This window comes from Schistocerca americana, chromosome 2, assembly GCF_021461395.2.
Source record: "Schistocerca americana isolate TAMUIC-IGC-003095 chromosome 2, iqSchAmer2.1, whole genome shotgun sequence".
NCBI lineage: Eukaryota > Metazoa > Arthropoda > Insecta > Orthoptera > Acrididae > Schistocerca > Schistocerca americana.
Window position 1 is genome coordinate 180,675,472 of NC_060120.1, and position 26,185 is coordinate 180,701,656.

The 26,185-nt window shown below is 36.1% G+C and overlaps 1 protein-coding gene across 9 annotated transcripts in view; it reads left to right on the plus strand.

Moving 5' to 3' along the window:
* Positions 1-26,185, plus strand: part of LOC124596602 (protein bric-a-brac 2-like) — a 528,908-nt gene that overhangs the window by 209,494 nt on the left and 293,229 nt on the right. The window contains exon 7 of one of the 9 annotated variants that reach the window (XM_047135808.1): positions 13,797-14,939. The exons of 7 other annotated variants lie outside the window; for them this stretch is intronic. In XM_047135808.1, the coding sequence (XP_046991764.1) occupies positions 13,797-14,059 (263 nt within the window). In that variant the 3' untranslated portion in view covers positions 14,060-14,939. Of the gene's footprint in view, positions 1-464; positions 759-13,796; positions 14,940-26,185 lie in introns of those variants that run through there. One more of the 9 variants, XM_047135814.1, reaches the window with a different exon arrangement.

Below are 26,185 nucleotides of genomic sequence, written 5' to 3' on the forward strand. Positions count from 1 at the left end.
ATGCTACAATCTGCTGCTGTTAGAGTAACATCTGTGTTCTTTATAGAAAAAGTCCCAACCTTGTTAATGTCAAGAAGTCTTCATGAAAGAACAGAGAAGTGTTTATTTACCAATTTCTGAAAGACAGATACATAGATTTACAAATATGGCAAGCTCTCTGACTTTCAGAGTGTTTAATTTCTGTAAGTAACTGTTGATACTTCACCTTTCTGATCAAACTGAATTTTTAATTTTATTTGTCATTCAGCCCTGCTGTTGTTATTGCTGCTTTGTTACGTATTAAATAAAATCCCTGTCTTCTATTGCAAACATTGTCAATATTCATTATGTTGTATAATTTTGGAATACATTCATTTATGAGGAAGTGTTAGTCTCCCTATTGCCCATAGTAAGGTACTTAAATTTGTTTTATGTGAGAGTGTAAAATATTGTTTTGACATTGTCAGTATGTTTTTCTTTCTCAGAAACATTGCTCAGAAGTGAATTTGGTGGAAGCATTCCGTATGAGTCCTCCCAACTTTTCTGGTGCACTGAATGTGGCAAATCATTCTCTCACCCAGATTCACTGTCTCACCACAAACGCTCTCACCAAGGACATACAGTGTGCCCAGTTTGCCACAAAGTATTCAGCCGAGTGTACAACATGAAATTGCACCTATCAGCTGTGCATTACAAGTTGTTTAGTGGACAAACATGAAATTAACTTGGACAAACATGAAATTAACTGTATTTCATGTCTATGTATCTTGACCTTGAATGTATTGCTGAATTTTTTGTTTCTAATTACATATGTATAAATATTCTAATGTTTCAAAAATTATTAAATTCTTTTGTACAATTATAATGAAAAGCACAAAATTGTGGATGTTCTGCATCATTAATTTGTACTGGTTTTCGACGTACAAAGCCATCGCAGATTATCTGCCTATCATCGTCATAGAGGATACATTACTGGTGAACAACATTGAAAATGAAACTTCCTAGCAAATCTTTAATTCAGGGTCTTAGCCCGTGAAATGCAAAGGTCCTGAGTCCAAGTGTTGAAGCTAAACAGTAAATTTATGTAAAGGGAACAAACCAGAAAAAAATTAAGTTTTTTTTGGAGGGGGGTCCTAACATCATTAACATAGAATTACACTCATAGAAGAGAGAATGTGTGTGCAGTGAAACAATGTACTCATCTATGTAACAATTTCAAGTAAATTAACAGTCTCAGTCAAATCAAATAAATATTACACAAGAGTATTGAATTATAACTTGAAGAGGTACTACACAACACATGAAAGGTGATGCAGAGACAGATAAAAGATAGAATTGCTAACAGCTAAATTCTGTATCATTTTTATGAAGAAATGCTTCCATTGTAGAAAATATGTACAATAAAACAACAGAATATATGTAATACATAGACTGTCACAATAAAATAAATAAATACACTGAAAAACAGGAACAGTCCATGTGAGAAGAATTGGAGAAATGCCTTAGTGAACTAGAGGCAGGAGGAAGTACTAAAACTGTGTTCATTAATATTAATGAGGACTGTGTTTGTTGATCTTTAGGGCTTCCAAGAGATTCAGTTCTTGCTCTTGGATATGTGGAGGACATATGACTGGCCGATAGCTGTTACCTTCACTCAGTACGTGCTCAGCAAATTTGAAGTCAGAATTCTGCAACACATGTTCAGCAAATTTAGCTGCCATGTCTCAGCCTGACTGACCAATAGAAAACGTATCACAGTCAAGACATGTATTTTATTTACACCACTGTTTGACTAGTAATTGTGCCTTATCTTTGCTATCAAAAATGTACTGAGCTGTAGTGTTCCTCCAGTAGTAGGAAACTATCTAGCTGCAGGATTTCAGTGTTTCAGCTGATGTATCTTCTCTAAAAATTTGACTGGGAGAACATTACTTTTTCTGAAGATTCTTTTACCACCTACCATACTAATATTTGTACTTTAGTTGTGACTCCATTATGTCACGCATTAGAGGAAGTTCTGGTTTTACAAAATGTGAAATTGATATTTCTGTTGACATGAAACCAATCTTCAAAGTGAACGGGTACAGTTGCTACCCAATTTCCGTTGATAAAATTATTGACTGTGGCTGTGAATAATAATTTTGTTGGAAATCCAAGATTTATACAATATAAATATGTTAAGAAAAAAGTTTTTGCTATTATGTATTGAAAGCAGTTTTGGTTGTACAAAAAGCTTTAGCAGTACCATTTAAACTGTGGATAACTGTGTGCCATAGGAAACTTAAAGTGGTGTTTTTCATACAGCAGTGAATGTGTGTTTGGTAGAAAATGTTTTTGTATGATACTGTAGTATCAACACTCTTCCTGTAGCTTTGGTTGTTACATTATGAAATGTATGTGGGGTTCAGTAACCTTTATTTAATTTATTATTGGAAATTGATTCTTGGACTTTACTTGCCTGCTGTCTGCTGAACAATCAGGAATTTTCAATCAACTGCTGCTTTGAATGATTCTGTTTCTGTGGTGCTTTCATGTTGTTGAACAAACTTGACTCTCTCATAATCAAAGAAGTTGAATAAATTTTTTTAAAAAAATCCTTTCCTTCACTAAATATAAAAACCAACTACATTCATGACTTTTTAACACTATTAGATGTTCTGTTCAAGGTAAAATGTGAAACTGGGCATCAGATTCCTTAGCTGCCTTTTTTGCTCTCCATTGTATTGTGAATTAAATGCTCATGCAATTCATTGTTATGGCCAAGTGCCTGAAAGATTCAGATCAGCTTTGGGTAGAACAGTTTTAAAAAGCCCGACGGGAGGCCCTAGCCACACGATATTTCATTTTTCTGACTGATGATCTCACTGTTTGGTCCCCTCCCCCAAATCAGCCAATCAACCCATCATCACCACAGCCTACTATGCTAGCCTTTCACACCACATTAACTGTCTGAAGGAAATTAATGAGGCATAGATAGAAACTCAAATGAGAAGTGGATTAATAGTCATTTATGGTTCCATTTTCAGGAACTCTTGCCCGCGAAAATTTAAGATAAATTATACTGCTGTCCCATGAGCTGAATCATTTGCTTTTATGTCATTTGGTTGTTATTCTCTCTCTAATCCTGACTTTAGATCTGGAGAGCAAACATAAGATAAGTGACAGCAAGCTAATAAATATTTGATTGCCCTGGCTAGAATACTACTATTAGACGACAAATGTGAAAAGAAATAATCAAGTAAGGGATAAAGAATGAAAAGAAATAATCAAGTAAGGGGCAAAGAATTGAAGACAAAAACAATCATGAAATATAATAGTAAATGGAAAGGGTAAAAAGATTATGAAAAGAAGAAATATACATGATTTTTTAAAATTATTTTTCAGCCACAGGTCACACAAGTGCTATTCTAACCAGTTTCAACTTCCTAACAAGTTGTCATCAGGAGACTAGGATAACTTAAATAGTAACTTATCGAAATACAACTGAACAGGTCTTGAGAGGTTCTCTTTGTCAGATTTCATGTAACAGGAGGAAGAAAAGTGAGAAAAATGTAACAGTTAATACTCTGTGAACATACTGACAGGGAAGTAAAATTTTTTGAGCTAGGTTGGGTTATGTTATGAAAATATCTTCATGGGGTGCCTTAAGACAGCAGTCATGATCTGCTGGAGTTGATTATAAAAATATAGCTGAAACTTGAAATTGGCAACATTGGCATTTTTAACATTTTCTCAAAACATAACATGACACTGATGAAATAGCTACATCAAAACATAACATGACACTGATGAAATAGCTACCTCTTTCTTGTCCAGTGCCACTTCGTTAAATTTTCATTGTGCAGAAAGCCATTCTCTTTGGGTTGTGGTTCTCATAGTGATTGTACAGACAATCAATACATCTCCAGAAAAATGTAATTACATCAAATCAGCTGTGTTTTGACATATGACTGGTCCACTGGCCTTATACTTTTTTAGATCTTAAAGGCAGTATCTGTCTCGAACCAATGCCATGAATTACCTTGTGTTTTTCACTGGAGGTTCCTATATGCAATATAATTACATTTATTCAGGAGTCTCTCAGCTGGTTAGTATTTTAACAAGACAACGAGTTTGAAAGTACAACATATATTTCTATTCCAATCATGACACCATTATCTTCTTGCATTAGGGCCTTCTAGGGAGTACATGCCCATTTCAATTCTTAATCCTTTATTATTCTTTCCTTTTCTTCCAGAATTACTTCATTGTTCACTGTGTTTCTTTTTCCTCTCTTCAATCACTTTGTGTCAATTGTGCTTTCCCTATTGCCTGCAAATCCTTCCAGTTTTAAAACTTTATCCTTAAAAATTCTCTCTTTCGAATGCTACTACTTTTCTTATGTTAGTCCTATCTCAATCTATTGTAACCTCTTGAATCCAGGTGGTAGTTAATTTCTTTTCCCCAAGAAATTCGAAACTCTGTGTGATGAGACTATTGTCATTCATTCTGTAAATATGTCCACAGAATAGTAATCTCTTCTTGCTTATTGCTTCTGATGTTTTCTGTGCTCTGTTAAATTTCATCATTACTTATTAATTTCCTAAATGCTGCCTTTTTCTGAGGACCTACTATTTTCCATATAATTCTTTTTTCTAATATTTCTAACTCATCAATCATATTTTTTGATTATAGACATTCCTTGGCATACAGGTATTCTGGTTTCACTACCATGTTATAGAGCTTTATTTTAAGTTTTTTAGATAAACACTTTTTACTGAAGGTATTATTACTTATAACATACACCTTTTCTGCGTTTTGTGTCCTTTCCTCTAAGCCAGATTTTTCTAATCTGTTTACTTGAATAGTCATCCTGAAATATTTATATTTTTTGCCTTTTCTTTTAGCCCAATATCTGTTGTTACACATTTTGGAGCACTTTTTGTGTTTGTCATAAATTTTGTTTTCTCTTCTGAGATTCTTAAGTCTGCCCTGTTGGCTGTTTGTTCCAGAAGATTGTCTTGCACTGATGCATCTGTCAGGCTTTCAGACCACAAATCATCCACAAATACTAGGAAAGTTATTACATCCTACATTCCCATAACCCTTCTGGCCTCAATCTTTGTTAGTCACTGTCTTCACCCTTCCAGCCCTGCCCTGTTGGCTGTTTGTTCCAGAAGATTGTCTTGCACTGATGCATCTGTCAGGCTTTCAGACCACAAATCATCCACAAATGCTAGGAAAGTTATTACCTCCTACATTCTCATAACCCTTCTGGCCTCAATCTTTGTTAGTCACTGTCCTCACCCTTCCAGCCCCTTCCCTGTTCCCATTCCAGCACTACACAGCCGTCATTCCACCACCACAACCGGTTTCTCTTTATTACTGTCCTTTTCCGCCACTCCGCCCTTCCCACTTTTCCTGCACTGAAGCTGCTGTACACAGTGTAGTTTCAGTTGCTTGAGACCGCAGTCGTGTGTGAGAGTCGCATTTGCATGTGTGTATGTGTGTCTATTGTTGAAGAAGGCTCTAATGGCCGAAAGCTATAATTGTGAGAGTCTTTTTGTTGTGCCTATCTGCGACTCAGCATCTCCGCTATATGGTGAGTAGCGACTTACCTTCTCATAATATTGTTACATTCCATCCTGGATTTTCTATTGCTTGATTATTACACCTGGTTCTTTCTCCCAAGCACAAATGGTGTTATTTTCGATTTTTTTTCAGTGGAGATAACCGTTGCGTTGCCTGACATGTGTGTTTCTTGAAAGGTCTTCTATCAGCTTTGCTATTTAACCATTTTGTTATATCTAGATGTAACTTGTGTTCTTTTACTTTCTCCTTTTTATTTAAGCATAACATCAAAATTTTGTCTTCTTTCATATTCTTTTGTTTTCATTTGTGTAACAATCCATTGTTTTTTTATGTAGGGTCCTGCTTTCTGAAAAGCCACCATTGTATATATTTGACTGACTCACTTTTAAATTTTGACTAGGTTTATTGAATGTTGCCTCATTGTATGTTCCCCATCCAGGTGAATTTAGAATTCATCCTTTGAACTATCTGTGTACACCCATTCCTTCTTTTAAATTAACACTAGAACAAGAAACAAAAAATTTGTGGTTCATTTTTTCTTTTGAGCATTGCAGTCAATGTGCCATTACTATCACTTTTTTTGTTTAATGTTTGCAGCTTTCATTCTGGGTTGTCTTGTTTACATATTAGAATGCTTTGAATATCACATAATGTCACTGCTTTCCCTCTTGTTCATATGTGTAAAGATAAAAAAAATTAGGCCACAGACTGTTTGGTTGCTACGTACCAGATATGTATCTCTCTTATGTTTCGTTTTGATTGTTTCTTTAGTTGAAAACAAATTGTTAGTTATGTGATATAGGCACTTTTCTGTGTAGTTTCCCTTCTGCACCACCTAATTGAGACGGATTTGTCATCATCGGCTGCTGATGTGCCTTCAGATCATAGCTGCAACGTGTGTGGCCAGGTGTTTGGTAGGAAGGACTCCTTGGCACATCACAGAAACATCCACCGCGGCTTGACAAGATGCCCTGTCTGCAGCAAAGTGTTCAGTCGCAGATACACTATGGTGTCTCACGCCCTAATAGCCCATGGTGTAACGCTTAGTAATCAGTCTACATTAAAATATTCTCTTATCCAGTAATTTGACTGCCATGTAAGAATATTTCATACATACTTTTGCACTAACCAGTTGCAATATGACATTAATATTGTATATTTATTTGTATCCTGTATTATGTTAGATTAATAGTATAGCACTTCACATGATATGTATTTCTTCATTTACGTAAAATAACTCTTCTGTAAATTTGGTGCAATAGATTCGTAATGGAAATTGTACTCGTATGATCTGCTTTTGGAAGTCGATTTCTGTTTTTAGTCTTAGATGCATGTAGAACAGTTCTTGACCAAACAGAGTTAATCAAGAGATGATAATCAAAAGTGATGCCGAGAAAAGGCAGTTGAAGCTGAATCTCATATCATTGGAGAGGGAGGTATCCTCAGGGGTCCTCCCTACACCTAGATCTACATCTGTACTCTGCTAGCTACCATTTGGTGTGTGATAGAGGTTATGTAATGTTCCAGAATCACTTTCCTCCTCCTTGTTCCATTCACAAATCCACAAATTGTATTCAGGAAGAGAGGCTATTACTACCTGTCTGAATGAACTTCATTTTCTATCATTTTAGTTTTGCTTTTTGTAATTCACATAATCTTTCTTGTAACATACCCAACTGCAGTTTGTTGAGCATCTCTGTAATGCTCATGCATTGACCGAACAAACTCATGGAAAGTTATAAAACATTTTTCGAATATTTTCTTTTTCTCCCATTAATTCAGCTTGGCAATGGTCTCAGACTAATGGACAGAACTCATAAATCATTCATGTTAGGGTTTTGCTTTCAATAAATTTGAGTCTGGCATGGATTTTCACCCTGATTAGATATCTGTAGTAGTTCCACCTCAAGTTTCGTCAGTGCCTCTTACGACTACATGTATTATCCACCAGGCCATTTTTATGTATTGTGAATAGTGCTACCCTGTCACACTATCTTGAGGCACACCAGATGCTGCCTTCACATCTAACAAAGCTTCTCCATTAAGAATGATATACTTAGTTCTGTTTTCTAGGAAGTCTTCGATCCATTTGCTTTATATGGTATTCCATATGCACATTTTTTTTTATCTATATAACTTTGTGCAACCAATTGAATAGCTTTCTGGAAATCGAGAAACATGGCATCAATCTGAATATGACTATCTACTGCTTTCTGAATGTCATGAACAAAGAGAACAAGGAGGGTTCCATACAATTGGTGCTTGCAGGAATCTTATTGATCCCTATGTAGGAATTGCTCAGTCTTCAGAAAAGAGTTGTGATCCGTCTCGTGGCTTAGGAGCACTTACTCCCCCCCCCACCCCCCCTTTTTCTTTTCCTTCTGTCTTTCTTTGTTTATGTTTATCTTTTTCTTTCAGGAAAGTGGTATGCTCCATGGTTCAAGTGACTTGCAGTCTGCTAATAATAAGAAGGAGACTTTCATCTATTTTTCACATCTATGCTCACTTATTGCTGTCTGCCATTTTCACGTTCATGGGACAGTTGAATGCAGAGACTGAGTTGTGTCCTTTGGTAAAGAAGTTTCAGAAAAAATCATTTAGTGTTTCAGTCTTGATTTTAACTTACCATATGAGTCTCACTTTCTCACCCCCCCCCCCCCCCACCCCACCCCCCTCCACCTCTACCCTAGTGCACCATTTTTAATCCATAAAAGTTGAATTTAAACAATTCTATACGAAAAAATGCTTATCTTGTACAAAAATGATAGGACCCACAGAGGCAGAGAGCAAGCTGAAGTTTTATGAAGCTTACTACTTATGTGTTTACTTCTCCACTTGTTAAATAATAAAGTACATATTGCTTACCCCATCCATCTAACTGTCATTTCTGAGTGTATTTGTATTTATTGTAAAAAGGTAAGTTATATTGAGGCACTAATATGACTCTAGTAATCAAATTCCCTGTAAAATCTTAAAACAGTACCTTACACTGAGGTGGCAAAAGTCATGGAATACTTCTTAAGATTGTGTCAGACCTCCTTTTGCCCAGCATAGTGCAGCAACTTGACATGGCATGGACTCAACAAGTTATTGGAAGCCCTCTTTGAAATGTTGAGGCTTGCTGCCTCTATATCCAGCCATAATTGTGAAAATGTGGCCAGTGCACGATTTTGTGCACGAAATGACCTTTCAGTTAAGCCCCATATATATTCATTGGGCTCTTTGTTGGACAAGCCAAATTATTTGCTCGAATGTCCAGACTGTTCTTCAGACAAATTGTAAACAATTGTTCCTGATGACATTGCACTTTGTTATCCATAAAAAATTCCATTATTGTTTGGGAACATGAAATCAACGAATGGCTGCAAATGGTCTCCAAGTAGCCAGGCATAACCATTTCCAGTCAATGATCAGTTGGACCAGAGGACTCAATCCATTCCACGTAAATACAGACCACACCATATGGAACCACCACCAGCTTGCACAGTGTGTTGTTGACAACTTGGATCCATGGCATCAGGGGGTCTACGCCACACTCGAACTGTACCATCAGCTCTTACCAGCTGAAATCAAGACTCGTCTCACCAGGTCATGGTTTTCTAGTCACCCAGAGTCCAACTGTTATGGTCAAGAGTACAGGAGAGGTGCTGCAGGCGATACCTTGCTGCTAACAAAGGCACCTTTCTTTGGTTGTCTGCTGCCATAGTTCATTAATACCAAATTTCACTGCACTGTCGTAATGGATACATTCATCATACATCCCACACTGATTTCTGCAGCTATTTCACACAGTGTTGCTTGACAGTTAGCACTGACAAATCTGCACAAATGCCGTTGCTCTTGGTCATTACATTAAGGCCATCAGCCACTCCGTTGTCCATGGTGAAAGCTAATGCCAGGAATTTGGTATTCTCAGCACACTCTTGACACTGTGGATTTCAGAATAGTGAATTCCTTAATGATATTAGAGGAGGAAAGTTGCTACTCACCATATAGCGGAGATGCTGAGTCGCGATAGGCACAGCAAAAAGATTCACACAATTATAGCTTTCGGCCATTAAGGCCTTTGTCAACCATAGACACACACGCGCGCGCACACACACACTCACGCAAATGCAACTCTCACACATGCCTGCAGTCTCAGGCAACTGCAGTGTGGTTTGAGTTGTCTGAGATTGCAGATGTGTGTGTGTGTGTGTGTGTGTGTGTGTGTGTGTCTATGGTTGACAAAAGCCTTAATGGCCAAAAGTTATAATTGTGTGAATCCTTTTGTTGTGCCTATCGTGACTCAGCATCTCCGCTATATAGTGAGTAGCAAATTTCCTTCTCTAATATTGTTACATTCCATCCTGGATTTTCCATTGCTTGAATTCCTTAATGATTTCCATTTCCCAAGCGTGTAGCTCCAACTACCATTCTGCATTCAGAGTGTGCTAATTCCCGTCGTATGCCCATAATCACGTTGGAAACCTTTTCACATATATTGCCTGAGTACAAATGACAGCTCTGCCAATGCACTGCCCTTTTGTACCTTGTGCATGTGATACTACCGCTGTCTGTATGTGTGCATATCGCTGTCCCATGACTTTTGTCACCTCAGTGCAGTTCCACATTTGGTCATTGTATGGCCGTCTGCCTTGTGTGTAATAAGCAGCTTTCTTTATGCTATCGCATATAACGTGGACCTAATAACACTTTCAATCAAATGTACTTTCTCTAATGGAAACTTATATGTAAAGGTGAAATTACTTGAGAATGATTGCTTGAGCTCCTTATAATCATTCGCAACTTACATTTTTTTAAAACTGTTATTGTAAAATTATCTACTTATGTTCATCTTTACAAGTTAGGTCTCAATTTTTCGAGATTATTTTATTTTCATTAGAATTTTTGTGTGTAAATTGATTGAAATTTGTGAGATTTGCTGAAAGATGTTTGGGTAAAGGTGGGAAAGCAATAAAACCGTGATCTGCCCCTTGGTATCCTCAAAATACTGTACTCATATTCATTATACACCACCTCCTTTATTGCCCATCTATGTTGAATGAGTCCTCTACGTGATGATATTTGTATGTACCGCATTTATGTCTGTCACCTTTGCAGTAATCGCTCATTACCTTTAACAGTTAAGCAGAAGTTTTTTAATACCCCAAAAGAGTTTCTGGCTTTCTTTTTTACTTACATTGCTTTTATGTTTTGTGTCTACAAAAATGGTTCAAATGGCTTTGAGCACTATGGGACTTAACATCTGAGGTCATCAGTCCCCTAGAACTTAGAACTACTTAAACCTAACTAATCTAAGGACATCACACACATCCATGCCCGAGGCAGGATTCGAACCTACGACCGTAGCAGTCACGCGGTTCCGAACTGAAGCGCCCAGAACCGCTCGGCCACCAGCGGCCGGCTTTGTGTCTACATAATAAGTTTGATACAATAGCATCATAAGTGGCTGTTGGTGGGGTGACTCTAAGCATTACAATTACAACAGATGAGCTACATTCAGACTACCAACAATATTACATGATGGTTTCAGTGATGGTCGGTTAGATTTGTGAATCTCTACCATGCTCTTTACAATGGTTTGCAGAGTATAGATGTAGATATGATGGATTCATTTGAAGTAATTTTCTTTATACTAGGGACCTGTGAAAGGTAAACAGCTTTCAAATGACTCACGTAATTGATTAACAGAAAAGGTCTCAATTGAGATTCCTGATGCACTCTGTTTATAATATTCAGTCAGTCTTTTTTTATTTGCATCAATTACAAAGATTTGTTTTCTGTTGGGTAAATTAATAATGCCAGTCACCTATTGACTATCCCACAGTGTTTAGCTTTATAAATATTATTTTGTGTCAAAACTGTTGGTTAGATTGATCTATGTGATAGATGTGGAAGCTGATTGCTGACATAGCATTCAGGCTTAAAAGTCTTTCCAAGTACTCTCACATCAGTGTGGGACACTGAAATTTATATCTTGGGGATAAAGACATAATATTGTATCGTAATTATAGTTAAGTGATAAAATAGCTGCTGTGTTCTAGCAAATGCATCTATTCTTAGCAACAGTGTAATGTATAACAGAGTGCCTCATTTGATACCTTGAAAACTGTAATAAACATTTTCTCCCAGGAGAACTTTTCTGCAATGGAGCAAGAACTATGATATAGGTGAACACAGCATAATTGTCTGGGGTCATACAACTAGTCGTTGTTGTTGTTGTCTTCAGTCCGAAGATTGGTTTGATGTAGCTCTTCATGCTAATCTGTCCTATGCAAGTTTTTCCATATCTGTATTACGACAGCAACCTTCATCCACTTCAACCTGCTGAGTGCAGTCTTCCATCTTTTTAAAATTGACTATTCATTGATACCTGTCGAGGTGTTGCACAAAATTATCCCTTGTTTTAGTCAAGTTGGCTCATATAGTTTTTTCCTTCTCATTTTGTTCTACCTATTTAATCTCCAGCACTCTTCCCTAACACCGCATTTCAAAACCCTTTTGTGTCCTCTTTTTTGCACTGAGTGTTGCCATATTTCACTTCCACATAAGGCTACATTTCAGAAATCTATTTTCAGAAAAAACTTTTTAACACTTAAATTTTTATTCAGTATTAACAAAATTGTGTTTGTCAGAAACCCTTTTCTTACTGTCGCTGGTCTTCACCGTGCATCCTCTTTAGTTCTCCCTTGGTCAGTTATTTGACTGCCTAAAGAGTAAAAGTCACCTACATTGCAGATTTCATAATTGCAAATATTGTAATAAAACTAGAACACACAGAATGAGAGTAACTCTTTACCGAGTCAGGTGGTGCACTGCTTAACACACTGGACTCTCATTTGGTAGGACAGTGGTTCAAATTCCCATCCAGCCATCCAGGTTTAGGTTTTCCATGGTTTCCCTAGATTGCTCCAGTCAATCTGGATGATCCCTTTGTAAAGGATTTCCTGTGTTATCATTTCATAATCTGAACTTGTGCTCCGTTTGTAATGAGTGTGCTGTTGACAGGATACTAAACTTTAATCTTCCTTCCTTTTAGCTCAGGCATACTGATTGTGGCCAAATAACAATGAACTCCTGTAATAAATGATGTGCCCTCACAACGAAGAAATAGATCAATGGCAAAATTCATAATTTTGGCATTTTTGTCAAAAGTTTACGGCTTTGTTATCAGTGTCAATATTTTCATTATTGGATCTGTAAACCTGGAAAATATATGTTTTTTAATGTCATCCTGTTAGGGGATTGTTAAATTCATCGTAGCACAAATATTGCCATCTTTTATCAACTACACATTGGTTTATAGCATGTTGATTTTATTTGTTAACTTAATTTCCTTTACATTCACAGCCCCTACACTTGCCCAGTATTGCCCAGTGTGACTGTATTATTATTTTTTGTTGTCTACTCAAGTACTCTTTTATGTTCGGTATGATTAGTGACATATGCTATCCTGTGGTTTTCTTTTGGGCAGAATGTTTTGAAATATGCCCTGTAGGAACTGCAGAAGTGTACTCAGAAATTATCTCTTTGTTTTTAATTATTTCAGATTTAGATTAAAGTTGAGCCTTAAAGCATCTGTAAGATTTTAATAGCACAGTGAAGACCTTTACCATACTTTTGAGATGTCTAATCACATATTATCAAAACTAATATTGTATCATCTCGTGCATAACGACAGTATACTGGTACTATTCTTTATGTTTAAAAATACAGAGCAAACCAGCTGTAGCCTATAGTCTCTCTGATGTCATTCAGAAGAGAAGCGTTTCGCTCTCTCTCGTCTTTTAATTTTTCTATGGTAAGGTGGAGGCTACTGTACGATGGGTATTCTTGTATTACGGGATGTGTTGGTCCTATCATTACAACTGTTAGGAAAAATCTGTTCTATTTTTCTTCTTCATATGTTCATCTTTGCTTGTTTTATTCTCCATATGGATATATGGAGGTTAAGATTCAACTTTTGCAAATATACTGTATGTTTCACTATTGTATTGCCTGCTTGGGGTATTATGAAAATTGATGATTTTTTTTAATGTGGGTTTCTATCAAAGTCTTTTGGTACTTAAGTGTCACTGAAAAATCAAGAATCTTAATTTGTATAATAATGATCATTGGTGCTACAGGGTCTGTGTAAGTGATCCCTGATTGTCTCGTGAACTTGGCAGTTGCTGCACACACATGAGAAAGACCTAGGGATATCTTTCCAAAGAAAGAAAAAATTATTTATTTTTCTGTTGTAGATATGTTGCTGAAGTGTGCACATGTCAACCGCAATTCTGCCCCAAGAGAGGTTCACTGTTGCCAGACTTGTGGAAAAACATTCAGAAATTATGAATCTTTTTGCAAGCATATGCCTGTGCATGAAGGAAAGACTCGGTGCCCCATATGCCAAGTGGTACTTTGTCGAACGTCTTACGTCAAACAGCATATGGTAACAGTGCACCATGTTGTTTTGCAACCAGAACCAAACACTAGTGGATCAGAGTGGACTGGCAGGCAGTGACACTAGGCAGTATATCTTTGTTGGTTAGATAAATGTGGATATATACATGAGAATGTGGGTGTAATAATTAGTTGCAAAAAATATACGACATATTGTGTTTTACAAAATGTATAGTGTATGTAGCTTTTCTGCATCATTTTCGTGAATATATTCTAGGTTAAAATAGTTTGAACATTTTTATTGTGTAATTTAGTTTCATTATTTGCATGTTACATGAATCATAATAGCGACCTCTCGCTGTGATTGAAACAAGTCAGTTTTATAATTATCGTACATTTTCTCGATGAAAAAATGGAAATTTGTGGCCCATTTATGTGTCTCTCTCTCTCTCTCTCTCTCTCTCTCTCTCTCTCTCTCTCTCTCACACACACACACACACACACACACACACACACACACACACACACACATTCTTCTATGGAATAGGAGTCATAATGAAAGTGTTATCTGAAGTTAATTTTAGTATCTATGGCCTCACTGGGTAGGTACTCTAAGATTTTTATGAATGAGTAACTCTCTCCTTTCTGTGCCACACTAAGGTTGAGTGAAAGATAGCGTAAATAATTTCTTCTTGTAATATATTTATGAATGTTACTGTTGTTACCAGCCTGTGATTTATTATTGACAACAAACGCCATAAGGGAGTAAATGCACAGTGAGAGTTACTGGTACACCCAACTGTTTAAAGAACTGTCTATAGGAGCTTCTAGAGTGGACACCACACTTGTTACGAACTTGTGTGTAACAAACATTTTCTTCCTTGATGACAAGTTATAAAATAAAACAGTGAAAATAGGAAAATTAAGCCAACTGTTTGACTATTTCCTCTCCAAAATCTGATTTATCCATAAACCAGAAGTGGCAGAGCCGAGAGGTTTAAGATGATATGTATCATGTGACTTCCATTCCAGATTCTTATTAATGTAGATATATAAGAATTTAGAATGTTGTTTTATTTATTTACACTCGTGTTATCAGGCCTCCTGAATTGCATGTAATGTGTTCTTTCTAAGTTCAGCAACAGTCCATTTGCAGAGAACTGGTTATTAATCTTCAAGAAAATATTATTTACATTGTCAAGTTTTTAATCCTCACATGATATGCTTATTGCATACACGATATAAGATTACTTAATATAACAAGAACAATAGCGGATTCAGTGTTGTTTCTAGTTGTACTCCTGTAGTGATTATTCCCATTTTTGAAGATGATGTTTCAATGTGGATCCCCCCCTGGGTTTCTTAATTAAACTTTCTGGATTCTTTTAGTTCGATAAGATGAAAATCAGTTGCCAGCAAGATTCTTGATACCGTAGTATTTGAGCTTCTCTTAAAAAATATCTTTTGTAATATTTTGGAAGATGAATGATGACTTGTAAGTAGCCATATGAAACTTCCATATCTAAACCTTTTAAAATCCTGGGCAATGCTGACTTTTAAATAATTTTCTTGAAAGAAAAACACCTTACTACACTAAATTTTCACCTTTTCCAGAGAGTGCCCATGTAGAGTATAATACACCGGGATATTCCATTCTTTTATTCTCCTTGAAGTATGTTGTCATGTCATTATTTTGTGGACTTTAAATACTAATATCTCCTCTATGCCTCTGGTAAACAATTCAGTTCAAAATATTAAGATAATTGTCAGTACTCCCAAAAAGGTTATGTATCTGCTACATAAATTAGTGAAAAAGAATATTACCAACTCAGTGTCAACACAGCAATTTTTTTTTCAGTTAGTGTTTTAAGTTATGCAGTGAATCCCAAGACTCCAGGGAAACAGTAAGAGAACAAATTAGAAGCACTGGGGTGTAGATGTGGAGAACTGTAGTAAAATGACCTCCGAGACACTGTAAAAATAAGTCAATGAAAAAAGGTCACTGATTTAACATCATACAAAATAGAAAAATCAAATTGATTGGGCATCTAATTCAGCACAATAATTTTTTAAAGAATACCACAAAGAAAAAATCATGGGATAGGCACAGAACATCAATATTGCAGAGTGTGATCAGTGGAATGAATTGTAAAAGCTACAACCACAGGTTGCAGATGGCAAAGAATCACAGATGAACGCCTGCAGCAGCAACACATTGTCTTTGGTTAATGATGATGGTGGTCATTATCACAATGATTTCAGCAATATGGACATGATGATAACTGGCATTACTACAAAAATTGATGTAGCTAGTGATTACTTCTTTAAAAAATCTAATTGTGAATGAAAATTATGTTTATATGATTTGGTCACAAGACCTGTGTCAGCTACACATTTTTTACTTCTACTTTCTCTTTCATGCTAGGCAACACCGAAGTTTGGCCTCTACATTTTGTACTGGAATAGCCAATTAACAGAAGTAATTAGCTTTTTATAGGGAAGCTAGCATTACCTATGAAAATGTTTAAGGATAGTGTAGAGTAAGGATAGTGTAGAGCGGCTGTATGAAAGTAGCTTTCACACTTAAAATGTTAGCTTGTGATGGTGTCCTAAAGTTACAGGAAGGCAAAGTAGTAAAACTGTCCAGAATCAACAGCATTTTTGAAGATTCATCTCATGACAAATTTTTTCATGTTTAGTGTGTGTAAATTGCACACAGAAAAAAAATACAAAAGAAAAATTTTGATAATTTTGTTTGTTGTCATTAAACAGACCAGAAATATACTTATTGAATGTACTCCAGGCCATATATAAAACAAAAAGTCCAATGAAAACAGTGGAGGTGCTGTGAAAATACGTCAGTGTTCGATTTTAGTGTGATGGTTGGGATTCATCTGACATATTACAGACACATATAGAGAAATACCTTGTAGGAACTGCTCATATCATTATGTTTTTCCAGTTGTAAAATTTTATCAAATCTACGAGAGTCAAGAAAAGTAAATGCAGAACCATCATACATTCAGTGTCATTTTTTCCATGAATGTATGCACCATAAACAGTTATGCTATGAGGATTGAGGATTGGTGTTACCAAACTAACATGCTGTGATATTTGCATTTTTTATCAATATGAGTTATCGTCGTAATAGGTTATACAATGAAAACAATAACAGTGTACAACTGAAAATAAATCTAGAACAAAGATACATTCATTGATGAACAAAGAAATAAGTAAGTTTGGAAAAATTTTAAATGTGGCAACAGGAGTTAACTCTGATTTCCAAGGTGAATTAGGAGTGTGGTACAGAAATTTTACAAACCTCTAGTACTTAATTAAAACGTGATGTTTCAGAATAAATGTGATTTTTAAAGTGCAAAGTAGAGTTAGCTGATGGTAACTGTGGAAATGTAAACACCTTTGTGGTTATGGGGCTGTAAACAATAGGGACAGGTAAACTGTATATAAGTGTTACAGACATGAGAATAATTAGTACTTTTTGTGTTTACTAAAACAAACATGTGGTACCTGGATTTTATCAAGAGGATTATGTTTTAAAATTCTATTTTGTTTTACCAGATCTATCTTCTGTTTCTCAGTAATTCTAATTTTTTCTCTACTATCCAAACTATGTTCATGTCTGTTATGTTGCAAAATTCTGGTAAAGCAACTTTTATTTTGAAACTTACTGCTTTAATCTGGTTATATGCAACCCGTACAGTGCAAATAATGATACATAATAGGAGGAGTAAAGCAAACAAGCCACTTTATTGTTGGGGTGATCGGTTGACAGGCATATAAACAAGACTGAAAACATTGTTAAGCCTTAGGATGTTGTCATCCTTGAGAAAAGACATAGATATACACCTCTGCATGGCTTCATTGTACCAACTGACTTGTGTTCTATCAGTGCTGCTGGTATCTTCTGTCTCAGTTAATATATTTTTTTTTTATTTAAAAAGAAAATTATGTGTGGGAAGGGTATTAACGTGATTTCATGTTGAGCTCAACTGTAAGATTATTCTCAAATACTGAATTGGATACAGGCTTGTCGCATACATGGCAAAGTCTTTTTTGTGTAGGGTGTATCTCCAATAGTACTTGAACATACACAAAGGAAAGATACAATTGTACGATTTGCTGTTCCATTTTCAGTGGGAGAGCTCATGAGAAAACTGTATTTACATATTGACACTGATAATGAGACAACGGAAAATCCACACATCTTTTATTTTCTGAAATTCAAGTTAATTCACTAGTTACGTCAAACAACCAAGCTGTATGTTACTTTTGACAGATTGGATGTGGGAGAGTTTGTCTTTCACTTGGTAGTATTTTGTAACTCCGCTGGCATATTGTATTGCAAATATTTAAAAGGTTCATAGAGAAAGACTTAAAATGATATAATTTTCAAGGTGATAACTACCATGCCAGGCAGTGGAATCCAGCACTGTACAATAAAAACTGGGGATTAGAATGTTTTATGATAAAAGTGTGTTTTTACTGTTACACATTCTTGAAATGTCCAAGTTAAGTCTTTTACTGGAATAGGGTTATCTAAATTATATCGTTCGTTTGAATAAAAACATGAAATGAGCATTTTATTACTGCAGTCTATTTCTTTGTTTTTAAGCATCAACTCACTCTCAGGCAACCATTCGTAATACAGTTGTGACTGTACTATGATTGTAATCTAAACTTGAATACGTAAGTTGTTGTGATGTCCTTTATTCTAATGATGTTGATGAAATTTCACTTTTGATACACATGGAAATTTTGTTTTCTAGTTGGTGAAAGTTGGAGCATTAGTAAATACTGTAAGATGAGTCTTTGTATATTCCTGGGTTGGGGTTGGGTTGTTTGGGGGAAGAGACCAAACAGCAAGGTCATCGGATTAGGGAAGGGTGGGGAAGGAAGTCGGCCGTGCCCTTTCAAAGGAACCATCCCAGCATTTGCCTGGAGCGATTTAGGGAAATCACGGAAAACCTAAATCAGGATGGTCGGACGCGGGATTGAACCGTCGTCCTCCCGAATGCGAGTCCAGTGTGCTACCACTGCGCCACCTCGCTCGGTGTATATTCCTGCAATGTATACTTGTATCTACCATTGTATTGTTGTAACTGCATAATCAGTTTGCTCTCTCACACCAAACAACAAAAAGAAGTGATGGTCAAATTGCTTTTTCACTTAATATATGTTACTCTCACATGAAACATACATTATACTTTATGCTAGATTTGTGCATTGTACACTGAGCAAAGTGATGCAGTGGTTAGCGTGCTGGAATCACATTTTGGAGGAGTGGACTTCAAGTCCCCTTCCAGCCATCGTGGTTTTGGTTTTACACTGTTTCTGTATATTGGTGAAGGTGAATCAGGCTGTAGTTCATTACAAAAATATTATTGTGAATGTCCTTTCCATGTGTGAGATAACTTAAAGAAACATAAAATTCTGATTTTGCTTTACTTAATAATGTCTTTTTTAATTTTTTCCCACACACAAATAACTTCTTTCATCTCAGGAAGTAATGTGTTGATGTGAAAAAAGCCCCATTGCACTGTGGCTGGGAGCCCTTGTTACGGTGCAAGTGTCTCTATAACTGGTAATGTCAGTCAGTTCAAAGGTTGGCAGACTGCAGTAGCATACCACCTACAGTGCTCAAACGAACAATATGCTTGACTCCATCTCTTCAACAAGACATTAAACTCTAATCTTCATTTATTGTGCAAGTGCTTCTTTGCCAGATCTTTCCTGTGTCGTTTACATATTTATGCATTTATTCTACTGAATTTACTAGTGTAACATGAAGTATGCAACCGGTTTGTCAGTTACAAAATATATCTTTAGCATACAGAATCATTAAACTAAAAGCTATAGCACATTGTTATTGGCTAAATATGTACAGACATAAGCTTATACATGAACTTGAATAATTTGTCATACTGTATCAAAAGGAAAATTATCTTGAGAAGACTATAAAAATACAAGGATACAGACTGGTTGGCCACTGCTTATCTTCAGGACTTTGAATTCCAGTACACGTAGCAGATATGTTTAGGAGTGCAGACACTTAACCTAGCTTTCAGAACTATTAGGGATGGGTCGGGGGAATATTACAAAGGAACAGCTGGTCGTTCAGGTTACAGGATGACAGGGAAAATGATGATATTTGTTTCTCCTTGTCCTCCTAACCAGTCCCTTCTTATCCTGTGGTCTGACTGACCTGGCATTCCCTTGTAACCTTGCCTGATCCACCCTTCTTTCCTCCTGGAGGAAAGAGCTATTAGTTGTACATTGTATTTGTATTCCACCTCCTGAAGGTAAATTCTGGCAAACCCTCCGGTCTCTGCAATTTCTAGTACTTTCATGTAAACAGCTTCTATTATGAGAATATCATACATCTCTTTTTTCTTGTTTTTTTTTTTTTTTTTATCATAGTGCAGTCACAATGATGTAATTGGAATTGATATCCGATAATGAGCACGAGCTCAAACTACAAAGTGAGAAAATAAAAATGTGTGCAGTAAATTTGTGTATGTTGTATGAATGATGGTAGTATTATAAAATCCGTTTTTCACGCAGTTTCATATTAAATATAGAAACTCATAGTGACAATGCTGTGGTGCAGCTAATCATTTTCATATATCTTAGGATATGTGAATATTTTTCTGTTAACAGAGACCCTTGGATTGAAATTGTACAGCTTATACTTAAATCATGTCAGTGCTCTGATATAAGAACAATCATAATAGTATCAGTAGATGCTATTTAAATGCATCCCTAAAAATTAACTCTTAGCGGCTTTGTTAAAAAAAAAAAAAAAAAAAAAAGGGGGGGGGGGCGTGATGGCTTAGTTTAACACTCTGAGAAGATTTCTTGACAAATAAGAGAGTTCAGAGAAAAAGTGAAACCATTTTCCTGCTCTTCATTTTACAAATTATTTAAAATTGTGTAGCTGAGACGATATTGCATTTCCTTTCTATTTGCTATGTACGTTCTTGTTAAAATAACAATTCATATAGTTTTGACCAAGTTAGTAATTTATATTTTTTATTTATTTTTTATTTCCTAAATTGTTACTTAATAGTCCTCACAGTAGTTTATGCTTGCTGTTTTAACATAGTGAGTGAGTAATGATGCATTTTTCTGATTGCAATAATGTGCCTGTTAACAATAACTCTTGTTTTTCCTTACAATTGAACATTTTGGAGTTGTTACCAGTTGCTGATCATAAAAATGGGAAAAGACATTGTAAATGCAATAAAGCTTCAGGAAAGTAGTTGATTATTGCAATATTAGGAGGAAATTCATGTACTTATGAAAATTAGATTGTGAATGTACAATTACTTTATTGCTATGTTGTGAAAACTTACTTTTTTCATGTAGTGGGCAGTAATGTTACCATGCCTTGTGTTCATGTGCTCATTTCGAATCTCTTTCTATTGAAACTAACATTGTGGTTGATGTAAAGCACATTTATTGAATACCTTTCTATTCATTTTATATCTGTTGAACAGTTGTATACCTCCTGTATTTGGTGACATGTTCGATATTATGAATGACAGTTTGAAAGTTTGTTTGTTTGGTAGCAGGATATTTTGTATCTAATGTAAATACTGTTTTTGTAATGCATAAATATATATCTGAACTAATACTACTTTTTCAAAAAATGTTTGTTTCAATTGTTATTTACATATTTATGAAATTAATAAACTAAATTGATCTGAAGATAATGGTGAGCCTTCATTGTTATTTACTCACTTTAATATCAACCCTATAATCTGGTGAGATCCTTCTTTCTAGGCACAACATTTTGAGCTGCTTCTGTTTATTTTCCATCATTGTGCAATCCAATAATTTGTAATTCTTTATCTATGTTAATTGATATCATTGATTGTATTCCTGTTGTCAACATATTTATTATCTTTGTTTACTGGATATATGGAATGGAAAATGAGAAATATCAGAAGTAAATATCAAGAGTGGGAGACAAAAAGAGAGAGAGGAGAATAATAAGTGAAGGCAAGAAAGAATGTAAGCCAGTATGTTTAATACACTTTCCAGGAAGTTCCTGCCACTATGTTTGAAATGTATGATTGTGTCTAGAACTGCCTGCCACTTTGTTTGAAACACGATTGTCTCCCCTTGCATGTTTCAGCAAGACATATCAAGCTGAAATTTACCCAATTAAGCAGATAAAACATCAGAAAGTATAAAAGCAAAACATATTGGCCATGATACAGTATGAAGGCATTTCTTCTTCAGAAGATGTGGAAATAGGATTGTATTACTTTCTAAAGAAATTTCATGAAGGCATTTCTTCTTCAGAAGATGTGGAAATAGGATTGTATTACTTTCTAAAGAAATTTCTAAAGTCCAAGATTCAACACCATTTGTAAATTTAAAAATGCTGCCAAGCACAGTCTTCATCATCTTATTTTACACATTGGTTAGCCTTCACAAAGATTACCTGCCTATTTTCAGAATTTTTATTTTGTTCTTTTCTTCTGTGTTTACGATTACAATCCCACATTTTAATTTAATTTCTAACATTCCCATTTTTAGGCTTCCATGCCCCAGATGGCAAGAGGAACCCTAGTATGATCACTTCGTCGTCCATCCATCATTCTGTCTGTTCAACTACTGAAACCCTTTTTCTCAAGAACAGATGGATGTACCAAGCTGAAATTCATGCCACTTACTAATGTCAGTGGTCCCTTGGGGGTGGAAAAAATTGGAGCTTCTAAGTCAGTGAAATCAAAAGATATGGCCATTGCTCTCACATATTTTGATACTTGCAAACTCAGACATTAAAACCTGAATGGGACTTCCCATTGATCTGGATTCATTATATTTGGCAAGAAACAAAGTTTCACCGTATAGTTAAAGGAAAAAAATCTGAAAATCGTTAATTTTTAATTATAACACACTAAAAAAAAAGTTTGTCATTTTTTTATCCGACTCTCTCTCTGTCCGTCTGTTAACATCCCTTTCTCTCAGGAATGGGAATACATATCACGTTGAAAATTCTGTCACATACAAAGGTCTAAGGCAGGGTGACCAGCTCTTCCATATTTTCTGGGATCTCTCGTAATATAGCAATTCTTATTTAATCATCCCGGGTCCCTTATTGATCGCATGTTTCTCCCACGTATTTTGTCCATGACCAACCTTTTAAATATTAATCTGGCAAACTACTATGGATAATTCAAATTACCAACTGCTCACAAAAGATTTTTGTGTGAGGGGTGATCAAAAAGTTTGTGTTCAAAGGCCATACAGACCAGAATCAGGCAATCATTTCACTGGTGCACCAGGTTGAAGATATCCTTTTGATAGAAAACGCCATGTCCTGCTGTGTGAAGAAGTCTCTCTCTTCCAGCTGCACATCCTCCAATAGAATTGTTGGCCCTTCAAAGCCTTTTTTAAACAACTGGAGTCATGATAATCACATGGGGAGAGATCAGGACCCTATGGTGGGTGCTCATATGTCTCCCACTTGAGTTGATATAACTTCTTCATTACCACATTTGCAATATGGGGACATGTGTTATCATGAAAGAGGAGCTCCCCTTGTCACAGTTTCCTATAGCGGTGGTTTTTGACAGACATGCTGCCCCATACACACTCTTCATTTCCCAGTGGATGTGTACCAATGATTGTCCTTCGGCAGCCAAGAAAAGAATAACAGCACAGTGATCCTCTTTCACATTTGCTAATAATGTCACCATAGTTCACATTTTCACATTTACAATGTACATGTCGGAAAGACATGAATGCCACACTAATCTCTTGTCTACATATTGATACTTACATACCTATATCAGAGTTGCACGGCATTGCATATGTGCTGAAGCAACACCCTCAAATGGAAACTTCTCAGTCGCCCCTCCTATGATAACCAACACTATTGTCGACATGCAATCTTTTTTTCTGCTTGTGCTTGGGTCAAGGGAATGCAAGGAATGGAAAAAGAATGACATAGCTTGCACGTCTAGAGAATTCATGAGACAGGAATGTTTACTTGTTTCTTGGTCAGTACTAGCAACCCCACGGGTGTGCTCGCCTTGTACTGATCACCAGCTATGGTGCTAGCTCTGTGACTGTGGTGAAAACAGGAACAACAGAAGAAAGTTGAGTTAAATTTTTTTAAGATTTAGAACACAAACAAATTGATGTGCCAAACCTTATTAAAATCATAGGTTTGTATTAAGCATTCCAGGGTCAAATGCTCACAGAGAGAGAGATTTTTCTCGTATAAACAATACTTTGGCTGATCAGAGAAGCAGTAGCAACTCATAACTGATGAAGTCAAAGTTTATGATGGAAATCAGTTTTGATTATAATTGCAAAGAGTTGGTTTTTTTTTAATGATCACAGGAACATAAAAAATTGTATAGTTCTGCAGCTTCTATAAGTAAGTACTTGTAGAGTACATGTAATATACAGGTGCAAATTTGTTAAATTCTGTTGGTATTATATTGTTGTATCATATAATATAAAAATAAATTGTTTTTAGATTCATGTATTAAATGTGACTAAATCTCTCTTAAACCTCCCTTAAAATGAAGGTCAAATGTTGGTCACCCTAGTCTAACACTTCTTCACAGTATAAAAAATTTAAGCTTCTAAGTCAGTGCAGTCAAAAGATACAGCCCTATATGTCTTATATTTTGATACTTGCAAACTCACTCATTAAAACATGCAGGACACTCCCCATTGGTCTAAAATCATGAAATTCGGCAGGAAGCAAGGTTTCACAGTACAAGTAAAGGAAAAAAATTGAAAATTGTTAATTTGTAATTATATCACAAAGGAAAAAAGTTATCATTTGCTATATAACTTCGGACTTAAAATTAAAACATTCTCAAAAATCTTAAAATTCCCAGGACTGATATTTTGCCAGTGCCAATTTCAGTAACAGGCAAAAATCATGGAAACCCTTGATTCCTGGAATCGACGAAGTGTCTATAACGTAATTAAGTTTGCATTGAACCCTCCGAGTGCAAGTCCTACTCACACCTGCTTATTTATTTTTTATTTATGTTCAGTAGTCTGACTTGGAAAACAATATCCTTTTCAATCCTTGCCTCAGGCTTGCTAGCTGACGTTATTCAATGTATCATTTGTCACGTATTCAGTCCTGACTGCAATAACATAGATATTATTTTAATTCCACCCTTCTTTATCATTCCATTGCCAGCTTCAGTATATAATTGTTTAGTACCAAAAGATATATTATTTACCACATGGCATCGTTTGATTATTGTACAGTTTATGAATCATTTGTCTTCTGTTAGAATCAGTGCCAGAATTCAGTTTAACTACTTTTATAATTTATTCTATGTATAGCATTTATTCAAATGGGAAGACAGTCTCTTTGTTTTGACCATAGTGAGTACCAGTTTCTTTCCCATTTTTTTTTCAGAAAAATTGTGGTGTTATTGTCTTTTTAATGATCTCTCTGTCAACTAGATCATCTTTTTCCTGACCTTACTCTGTGTCTTCAGGAAGTCAGCATGTTCAGTGTCAGTGATCGAGGATAGCTTGACACCCTTCCTATTGCTACCCCTTCCCTTCCCCTCCCTCCTACCTCCCTCCCACCCTCCCTCACTCCCTCCCCAGACTGACATTATGTACCCCATCTGTTTGTGTCAAGTGTTATCCATGTGAAAATGAGAAAGCGTTTTCAAAATGTTTGTGAATCATGAAACTAAGATGGGATATGGATACCAGACCGGTATTCACCGTGTTGTATGTGGGGAAACTGCCAAAGAACCACATCCGAGCTGGCTGGCATACAAGCCTTCATCATTAATCCACTGCACACATTCAGTCCGGTGCTGGCAGTGCTCTCCAAATGCTGGAAGTGCACATGCTAACACTTGCGGCTATCCAGGTGGGTTTCTTTGTCAACAAAATGTTGACGCATGGCCGAAAAACATAGGATATTCGGGGTGTCCAGGACAGCAGTCCACTCCATGCCAGGGCATGTCTTGTCTTGGGCATCATTCGATCAAGTGAGTCATCTGAGAAAGTGTCAACAGTCTGACTCAAAGCTTCAGTGTATCTGTGTATCCCCATTATTCTTAAAATTCTGGAAAGGCACTCCATCACTTGCTGCTGGACACTTTCTGCTAGCAAGATGAATTACGCTTTTCTTTGACCTGTTGTTGCTGTTGTCTTCACTCCAGAGACTGGTTTGATGCAGCTGTCCATGCTACTCTACCCTGTGCAAGCTTCTTCA